The 10,718-nt window shown below is 35.6% G+C and overlaps 2 protein-coding genes across 2 annotated transcripts; both read left to right on the forward strand.

Annotated features, from left to right (window-relative positions):
* Positions 1-607: 607 nt before the first annotated feature.
* LOC107861990 (stromal cell-derived factor 2-like protein) lies at positions 608-5,111 on the forward strand. The gene is made up of 6 exons (XM_016707415.2): positions 608-1,394; positions 2,072-2,212; positions 2,322-2,456; positions 4,371-4,420; positions 4,529-4,658; positions 4,764-5,111. Exons 1-6 carry the CDS (start codon positions 1,296-1,298, stop codon positions 4,845-4,847), a joined length of 639 nt encoding a protein of 212 aa, XP_016562901.1. The 5' UTR covers positions 608-1,295; the 3' UTR covers positions 4,848-5,111.
* A 1,705-nt stretch (positions 5,112-6,816) lies between these two features.
* Positions 6,817-8,431, forward strand: LOC107861991 (probable CCR4-associated factor 1 homolog 7). The gene is made up of 2 exons (XM_016707416.2): positions 6,817-7,111; positions 7,332-8,431. Exon 2 carries the CDS (start codon positions 7,446-7,448, stop codon positions 8,268-8,270), a length of 825 nt encoding a protein of 274 aa, XP_016562902.1. The 5' UTR covers positions 6,817-7,111; positions 7,332-7,445; the 3' UTR covers positions 8,271-8,431.
* The last annotated feature ends 2,287 nt before the right edge of the window (positions 8,432-10,718 follow it).

The following is a 10,718-nucleotide window of genomic DNA, read 5'->3' on the forward strand; positions in this document are numbered from 1 at the left end:
TTTCAGGAATTAAAATGGAACACTAAAAATCAATTCAGAATAAGATTAAGTATAGCCATTGGGGAGGCAATGATATATTCCACTTGAAGGGCTCGTAATTGAAAGTTGTTTAAAGCTTTGTTTAAAGGGCAGATTGCATATGCAATGATGTATTTTGAGGGTCAATATTACACAGATTAAAAGGACAGATTGCATATACAATGATGTATATTGAGGGTCATTACGCAGATTAAAAGGGCAGATTACATATACAATGATGTATATTGAGGGTAATTACACAATTAAGAGCTACTAGATAGACTGGATTTTTTGTTTGTATAAGACACTGCACAAGTACTAATGCAAATATTATATACTCCGACAATTTCAAAAAGATTGATCTATTTTGACTTGGTACAAAGTTAAGAAAATAAAAAAACTTTTGAAAATTTTGTGATCTTAAATATATCACGTAAAAAATTGAATTAAAGTGTTGTGGAAAAAAAAAGATTCATTCTTTTTTTTTAAAAAATAGACTAAAAATAAAATTACATCATTATGTTTTGAACGAATGGAGTATGTAAGTAGCTTTCCTCACTGAGGATGCCTTCTTGCTTGCTAAAGGATTGAGATGTCGAGGTGCTTTTAGCTTGTTTTATTGATGATAATGTTAAGTATATGGTGGTTATATTTACAATTTTACCCCCAAAAAAAATTTGAAAAATGACAAAAAAAAGGTAAATTTGAAAAGAATAATATTTTTTTAAAGTAATTTGGCTAATTCAAAAAAAAAAAAGTTATTGAATTACACTGTGTGAAATGTTTGTTTGACCAGTAAATTTGGGTAAGAAGCCTATACAAGTAGTCAAGTACCGTATCAATCGGTTTAGTCTTCATCGCCACGTAGACAACAGCCATGCTCCACCAACCAAAACTCGACACATCATCAACATTTCCACGTGTAGAAAACTGATTTGCTCAGGCTACTCCTCCAACGTGGCAGCAGGAAGCTAAAACGCCTCTTTGCATCCAAAGCCCACAAAACGATCATCGACATCGTCGGAAATCAGAAAAAATATAAATCGGAACAATCGTCGGAGCTCCACCGGGCATCCGTAAAGAGCTTCATCGTGGCTCCTTCCGGCCAAAATCAACAGCATAATACACTTACTAGAAGGAAATCAGCACCGCCGTCGACGTTGAATCAAGCTGCGGCATCGGGGTCGAAGCGAATAGTACTTAAAGAATCTTCATCTGAATCGGAACTTGATCTTCCATTTTGGCAAAGAACCTGGTTCATATTGCTATTACTTCTCATGGCAATTTCATTCTTCGGTCTCGCTCTCTTCCTTTTTCTCACGCTTGATTCTGATTATGTATCTACGCCTGTTTCCGCTGCTTCCGAAGGTGTCCAGGTAATGAAATATACTTCCCTGTAGCTGTCAGAGGCGAATCTAGAAATTCTAGAACATGGTTGCACCGGTAACAAAGAAGGAAAAAATGTGTCAAGTGAGAATTGATGAGGGAAATAACTCAACATTCAACAAGTGCATCATTGAGCCTTAAAAATACATGCATAAAACGTCTAGTTTCTATGGAAAGACGTGCTTCATTTTTAGGCTATAAATTCGCTCTTGTAACTGTTATCCTTCATGACAAGCTTAATTGGAAATTGAATTTGTTCTAGCTTATGTTTTAATTTTCTCGCTCTGTCTCAATTTATGTTTCACGAATTTCTGAGATTCAAACTTCTGTACTTTGATGGTCAATTTGCACATAAAAGCTTTAAATTTATTGAAATGAAATTTATATATTCAAAGACTATTATGAATTGCAATAATTAACAAATTAAAATACTCTAGAAATTCCAATTGTGCCTCATAAATTGGGTCATAGGGAGTATCTTAATAAAATATGGGTGTTAGGATGCAATAACGACAATATACGCAGTGAAATACCATGAGTGTACGCGCTGGGATCTAAAGTTTAATAGAACCCAATGATAATTTGGCAGTAGTTGTGTTTTTATTCTACCGATGATTGTAGAGGGCCATAACACCTAAATGGCACTAATCTGTTTATGTTTTTGTAGATTACATATGGATCCACGATTAAGTTGATGCATGAGAAGACAAAGTTTAGGTTGCATTCCCATGATGTGCCATATGGTTCTGGCAGTGGACAGCAATCAGTCACTGGATTTCCCGGCGTAGATGATGCTAACAGTTACTGGGTACGTTAGATGATTGTCTTGAAGTGTTATCTTTTTGCATTCTCTACACAATGTATTTAACTTCATTAGCTTTTGGTGTTGTTCTAATTGATCTGTGATTTCTTACCAGGTTGTTAGGAGTACCGACTCGTCCAAGCAAGGTGATCCTATTAAGAGTGGAAGTATCATCAGGCTGCAACATATGAAGACCAGAAGATGGTTGCATAGCCATTTGCATGCATCTCCCATATCAGGGAATATGGAGGTTCGTTTATGCGTCTCATGTATTTTCTTTCTTCTTGCATCTGGATACTAGATGGTATGTTTATGCATCCCACTTTATCCTTGACCTTTTTAAATTTAGGAGTACAAGAAACAACTATTGACAACTTTAGCTATAGTTTTCATGTTCATCCATAATAATTTTACACTATATAAAGAATAGTAGAAAGTGGTTGTTCTTTTATATACGAGCATAACATATGTGAGGTTTGTCTGGGAAACTTCTACCTGCATTTGCCTTAGTTTATCTTTTAGATTCATCGACAAATATAAATGCCAGTTCACCATGAAAACTAGCATGTAAGGTGCTTAAATAATCCGTCCCCGTGTTCTTTATTACTTGTCAAAAAAGGAAAAAAATCCATGCTCACGTAGACCTAGTAGGGGAGATTTCCATTTGTTTTTGGGTTTATTTTTGATTCATCAGAAGATATGATATGCCATTTTTTCATAAAGGAAAAGAAAAACTAAGGTATGCAATCTACAACTCAATATATCTTTCCCCAAAGTGCTCAAAGGATCTTAACATCCTTCATCACATCACGTGATTGAAATATTGTATTTTTCACTTGAAAATTTGTGAGGCAGATAATATCCTAAGGCAGATATCCTTTTACCTAGGAGCAATCAACTTGACCTCAAACTGTTACCATCTTTTCGCCGTACTTTTATTTAGCTGGGGTAAAACATTTTGAGCTCCAAAGGGAAAATGACCTTGATTATTTGTTGTGGAACTATGGAAGTAACAAAAAGGCATCTAGATGAATTCTCATTTTGATTGCAGTATAGTTATGGTTACGCGTTTAGCATTACGTGAAAATGTAGTTTCTCAAAAGAAAGATTTCCCTATGACCTGAGTGTTACATTTTATCATTTATCAGAGTCAATATTTCTTTGGCTTACATTGATATAATACCAATATATTATTTTATGCAAACAGCTGTGTGGGTTCTATGATGTGAGTTATCACACGAGGTACATTGTTCTCTATTAAACAATTAAAGGAGGCAATTAGTTTCCTTATGTTGGTCCCTGACAAATATTGTAAAATATGCATTTTTCCCCATTAAGTAACATCACCAAATTGGCGTGTTACATTTTATTGTTGATGTCAATACATTACATTCAGTTGGTGTTTACGCCGAATATAGGTTTTCTTATGCAAATGTGTTCATAATATATATGATTATAACTCCTTTCTAAATTACATATGAATTTTGGCAATAAATAGTCATTGTTGGAAAGCAAATTGGCAGCTTAATTACTTACCAAAACAACAACAACAACAGTCCCAGTGTCAATTACTTACCAAAAATAAAAAAAAAAAACATTTGCATCTCAGTTTGCGGTAAAACAAAATTTCACCTCATGGTTGAGTTGAATAAAAATTACAATGTTAGTTTTAAGGATGCTAACAGCTTTATGTTCACTTGATTAAAAACAAAATTTCATCTCATGGTTGAGTTAAATAAAGATTACAATGTTAGTTTGAAAGGTTCACTTGATTAACATCATTGATGGCCTCAACAATAGGACACACCATGTTATAATGTTCAATCAGATAAGGAATTTTTTTGATGAAGTTGATCCCCAATAAAAGGCATCAAAGAGTACATGACAATTAAATGAGGAATTTTTGTTCACACGAGGGACTAATGATAGCTTTAAGTAAAAGACAATATGCTTGTGTGCTCTTATTTTGTTGGGGGGGACTCGGGCTGGAAGTGCTGCTATGATTTTAGGTGCCTCTTTCTGTGCTCGCAATGTAGCACATTAACTGTTGTTTCTGATGTCTCAATAATTCCTTTTTGGTTTTAATGTTATGATATCAACTGCGGTTGAATATTGCTTTCTCCGATGTTTTCCAGCTGAAATTAATTGGTGGACAATTTTGCAGGTCAGCTGCTTCGGTGATGACAATGAATCTGATACTGGGGACTATTGGAGGTAAGGCTGGATCAGTCTTTGGATACAGGCTGACATGTGCTGCCTTCTTGGCCTTTAGTAACCACCACCTCTTTGTTTGATCTGTTTCTTCTTTCTCCCCCTTGGTAGACTCGAAATTGAGGGCAGTGGGAAAACTTGGAGGCAAGACCAAAGAATCAGGTTTCAGCATGTGGACACTGGAGGTTATCTCCACAGTCATGACAAGAAATACACCCGAATTGCTGGAGGTCAGCAAGAGGTGAGAGCATAAGATTGTACTAACATCGTGATAGTTCCAAATGTAATGTTATCCTATCTTCTGCTTCCTTCATAGCCTTAAAATCTCCATGTATGCATGTTGCAGGTTTGCGGTGTTAGAGAAAAACGTGCAGATAATGTTTGGTTGGCAGCAGAGGGTGTCTACTTCCCAGTTACTGAAAGCAAGTAAAGATCTTTGAATGGCATGAGTTCTCTGGATCACATACAATTTTCTTTTGCTTTTTGCCTCATATTGGAGGTGGCTCTGAGTACATCTTTCTTCGTGGTCATCGTCATTCAATAGAAGTATTTCCTAACGGCTTGTTAGCTGAATTTTCTCTGTAGAAACAGACTAATTAATAGTGTACCCAGACTTTACTAGTATTTTCCGCTGTTGAAAGCATTTTCTCTGTTGCAAATGGTAACAATTAAGTGATAATTCTTTCCTGCTCTCTTTCCTGCTCTGTTTAGTTTGTTACTTCCCTCAGTTGATTGAGAGATTTTGGATTTACCCTCGTGTTTTATTTGTGGTTATTAATATGGCATCACAAGCAGTCAGGAAGGCTAGTTATAACACAATCTGTGAGGAGGGCCAGGGACAAGGCACTTCGGTTGCATCTTTTTCAGTTTTATTCACCCCATCTGGAAAACAATAATTTGTAAACCCGGAGGGAATACATGAAGGCTGAACGCCAACTAAGCCTTGAAAACAAGAATAAATGCGAAACAGGTAGCACGCCACGAAGTTTTTTATGTGGTAATTAGATGGGAATCATTCAAATTGTGCACCAACGTTTGATTGGAGAAAACTCTTGGCAAAGTTTCCATATGCGAAAAAACAAATCCAAGCTCAGCATTAGTCGTTTGGATTATCAGAATATTGATTCTTCTTAAACGTCGATTATTGTTAGAGCACAACTTTGAGCTATTGTCCCAAAAAGCTCCCATCGAGGATTAATGATTCCATTGCTGTTGCTTCTAACAAGATACACATTAAAATGTGTATATAATTTTTCCTGAATAGGACATGTCAAGTTTAAAAGGATTATGAGGTGTTATGCCTTACTGTTAATGCCTTACGAGTCACAATCGACTGGTTCAATACATCATCTCTCCCATGAAGCCATGACTCATCTTGCCCACTAATTGAATTTCCGAAATTGCTAATTTAGGAGTTGCATTTCAATATGCATTATTACCTGTTGTTGTATTTATCTCGTTTCTTGCTATTTTGCTGTCATATCTTTCTTACAATTCTGCTTCAAAAATCTTTTGTTTTTGAGGCAAGAATCTATTAAAAACAAATTCCCTACCTTACAAAGATAGAAATAAAATTTGTGTACATCCTACCTTCCCAGTATTTAGACGCTCTTAAAAGTTTTCATTTCTCTTCCTCACTCCGAGTGGTGGAGCCAAGATGTTCATTAAGGGGGGTTCGAAAGTGCACACACAAATTATATATACTATATATACATAAAAAATTATTTTAACCATATATAAATAGTATAATTTTTCGCCCGCCACTGCTCACTTCTAAATTATTTATTCTAATCACGTCAACACTTCATGTGCAGTCGATTATGTTGTTTACTAAAAGAGGTGCGTTACATGTTCTTCATTGACAATGACCAACCTTTCTTTTACTTTTCAATCCTTCCCTTTCACGATTTTGGATTTATAAAGTTGGTTCGTCATTGTGGATTACTTTTTAATCCTTCCCTTTTGAAATTTTAATATTATCATCATAATGACTATAAAATTTAAATTACTATATGTATCTGTTTGCTCCATTACGCGATTATTAGTATTATTAGAATACATGTATATATTTAGTAAATACCAACATTTCACCCTTTTTCTTTTCCTCCCACATAAAACCACATTTCAAACTCGTGATCGCTCAAAACCTCCAAAACAATCAAAAAACCAAAAATTCATTAAAAAAAAAAAATAACCAAAAAAAAAGTAAAAATAAAAACCAAAAACCCTTCAATCCTCAAGCAAAAAATATATTTACGAGGAAAAAAAAGGGCCATTAACACAACCACCATCCAACAAATTGTCTCCTTCAATTTTTTATTTCCACAAAATATTCCAAATTTTAAAAAAACCAAAAATTTTAGTTCAAAAAAAACATTTACTATATATTTGTAGTTTTGGAATTGTGAGAAGGTGGACAAGAAGGGAAGGCCCATCTCTTTTTCTCCCCTTAGAAAAAGAAAAAAAAAAAAACAAAAACAAAAATTCAAAAAAAACATAGTAAAAAAAAAGTCTTCCATTTTGCCCTAAAGTTCATCTTTTTTATACCTCTTCGCCGCTTTCAATTTTTTCCTGTTGAAACCCTAATCTTCCAAATCTCCCTCTCTCTCGACAAATTTATTTATATATACATGTCTCGGAGTATTGGGTTTTCGATCCATGGTTGAAAGTTTCAATCTTTAGTTATTTTGTAAGGTAAATTTTGATAGATCTGTTGTTTATTTGTATTTTAATTTATGAAAAATGTTTTTTTTATTTGAATTTTTTTGGAAAACAGCCTCTCGCAGAAACAAGGTAAGGCTGCGTGCAGTTGATCCTTGTGGTCCTGTCCTTTCTCATAAGCTGTAGTGCACCGAGCTTGCTTTTTATTGTTTTATGTTGGGTTAATTTAGTTTATTTTCATTTGATTTTGCAGATCTGATTTTGAATTGGGAGATATAAAGAGATCTATTTTAATTCCGACGATTCAAAATTTGTATTGTCGGAATTAGTGAAGATAAAAAATTTTCTTTCATTTGATTGAAAAAAAATGTCGATTTTGCTGAAAACTGACTCGATTCACATTCGAGAGGTTTGGATTGACAATCTGGAGGAGGAATTCGCGTTGATGAGGGAGATTGTTGATGATTATCCGTTTGTTGCTATGGATACGGAGTTTCCTGGAGTTGTGATTCGGCCGGTTGGGAATTTTAAGAATAGTAATGATTTTCATTACCAAACGCTGAAGGATAACGTGGATATGTTGAAGTTGATTCAGTTAGGGCTGACATTTTCGGATGAGAATGGCAATTTGCCTAAGTGTGGAACCGATAAGTACTGCATTTGGCAATTCAATTTCCGTGAATTCAATCCGAATGAGGATGTTTTCGCGAATGATTCGATTGAGTTGTTGCGCCAAAGCGGGATTGATTTCAAGATGAACAATGAGAGGGGAATTGATGCTATTCGTTTTGGTGAGCTTTTGATGTCGTCAGGGATTGTGCTGAATGATAGCGTTCATTGGATTACTTTTCATAGTGGGTATGATTTTGGATACCTGTTGAAGCTGTTGACTTGCCAGGATTTGCCTGATACGCAAGCTGGTTTCTTTACCTTGATCAATGTGTATTTCCCTATTGTTTTCGACATCAAACATTTGATGAAGTTCTGCAACAGCCTTCATGGTGGATTGAACAAGCTTGCGGAGTTGTTGGAGGTTGAGAGGGTTGGTATTTGTCATCAGGCGGGTTCAGATAGCTTGCTCACTGCTTGTACATTTAGGAAGTTGAAAGAAAACTTCTTTAGCGGTTCACTGGAAAAGTATGCCGGTGTCTTGTATGGTCTAGGTGTTGAAAATGGGCAGAGTTCCCATTGAGGAAAAAAATAAAAAAAATAAAAAAGAAAAAAAAAAAAACTTAAAAAAGGATAGATGTTTATTACTTGTGTGTGATGTATGATGCCACACTTCCAATGTATACTTTTGGTAAAAAAGTTTGTGGTTATTTATAATATCCACCTTACTTTGGTTTGATAAAACTCTTTCTTCCTTTTTTCTTCTGCTATTATATAACAGTGTTGGATATTGTCAATGTCATTGTTTTGGTGTTTCTGGTTCATTGTTTTGCTCCAGGATAAGGAAGTATAATTGCTGAAGCATTCATAAGTTGGTAGCTTCCAGGTTTGTTCTGATTTTTCCTCTGCTTTTCGATTGAGCTATGGGAGAAGCATGTGCAAGGATGGAATTGTTGTGTATCAAGAAATACTTTTATGCTGTTTTCACAATGTTTGATTGGAGTCGAAAACTCATTGTGCTGTTTATGGTTGTCATCCTCACTGGTGGAATGAAATAATTATCCTTAATCAAGGTTCTCCTTCTAGCTGAACATAAGTTACAGCATCATTTACAACCGATAAGTGGCTTCTGTTTAGTTACTCTGCAACAACAACACAACATACCCAGTATATTCCCACAAAGTGGGGAGTTTTGTTACTCTGTTTTTGGAATTATATATATGGGGCAGAGTCTATTGGAAACAATCTCTATCTCACCAAGGTTGAGTTAAGGTCCACGTGCATCCTACCATCCCCATACCCCTGCTTATGGGATTACAGTGAGTATTTTTTTGTTGGGCAGAGTGTTTTATAGGACTAGGAACAAAGTTATACATAACAAGGTGGGAGTGACCTCCTTGGCAGATAACGCGAAGGAAGCAAGAGTGATTCGGGCATGTGAAGAGGACTGTGCGAAGTTGAGGTAGGCCGAAGAAGAACTAAGGGGAGGTACAGAGGTCGAAGATTAGGGTAAAAGGGTCGTAGGTAACTGAGTGCTGTAGCACTTCTGTGTGGGAGAGGCAAGGGGTGTCTTCTCTCCGCCTCTTCTTTTTTAAGTAGTATTGGTGCAGTATCTTATTCTTCGTTTTTTACTGCTAGCTGTTGCTTCTTTGCTTTGTTCATATTGCTATATTGTATTTATTTTTCTTTCTACTTTGAGACAATAGTCTACCGGAAACCTCTCTATCCCAAAATGGTATGGGTAAGGTTTCCGTACGTCTTTCCTTCCCCCCAGAGCCCACTTTTGGAATTACGTTGTGTATGTTGTTCTTTTTTGTTGTTGAAAAGAGAGATTAGAAGAGTGTCGGGATAACCTATTCCCTTTACTTAGAGCTAGTTGCATTTTAGAACTATCAACCTTGTCCTTGCTTCCATCTTATTGTTTTAGCACATATACATAACACTACTGCAATTTACTTATCTTGTATATGATATATAAAGGATAGATAGGTTGGCATATTGCATCACTCTGGAAGAACTAGGTTTTCTGTTTTTTGATGTACTGCCATACCTTGCATAATTTGTGTTTCCTTTTTCCTTCTATTGGTTGTGGAATGGTTGTTGAGGAGGAAGAAGGATGGACCGGAGCTATGGCTTTTACATTTGTTTTGATTGAAATATTATGAGAAGACTCAGTTTAACATTTAGTTGTCCTTGGAAGTGATCTAATAATTCTAATTCACAGTTGCTTCAGATTAAGGATGTTTGTTGAGCTGTTGGTTGTTCTCTTGAAAGATCAGTTAATGCGGATGTTATTTTTCTGTACTCTGGGGATTTTTCTTCAAGTGAATTTGGTTGTTGGGAGTCTTGAATTGGTAGTGTGAGTTTGAGAAAACCATTGAATTAAAGTAAGGATAAAAGAGATCTGTTGACTTATATGACCTTGTTATATACTGCTGGTTTGAAAAAGCATAATGGAAATAATTTGATATTGTAGTTGTGATTGTGCATCAAAAGATGTGATCCACTGCCCAAAAAACTTCTTTCATGCTTTGTTCAGTTGAAGTAAATACCTGGAGAGAAGGATTCAGACCGGAAGAGCCAATATCTCAAGAGTTTCCACATCGACTTTCATGCTTTGTTTAGGCTGTATACATTATATGTTGACTAGTAAGTTATGCTCAACTTTGATGTATCTTGTTATATTGCAATATTCTTCTAGCTCTCAAGACTAGTGATGTCTTACAAATAGACAGCACCATCCTTGGCTATATGGACTGTGTAAAGGATATTCTCTACTGTGTTTTACAAGCATCTTTAAAAAACACATTTCTGCAGCTAAACATGTCATCCACCTCGCAAATTTGCACAAATCTGAATCCAGGAAGTGCATATATACATCCATTATGAAAAAGTAATGCTCTGTTACATCCCTAAGAAGGATTTCCATCTGACAACCTGTGAAAGGAAAGGAGATAGAAAGATACCTAGCTATCATCCCATCTTGCCCTTTTGAAAATGAAAAATGATTATTTCCTCCTGGGGAATTGTG

The sequence above is a fragment of the Capsicum annuum genome, chromosome 3 (assembly GCF_002878395.1).
Source record: "Capsicum annuum cultivar UCD-10X-F1 chromosome 3, UCD10Xv1.1, whole genome shotgun sequence".
NCBI lineage: Eukaryota > Viridiplantae > Streptophyta > Magnoliopsida > Solanales > Solanaceae > Capsicum > Capsicum annuum.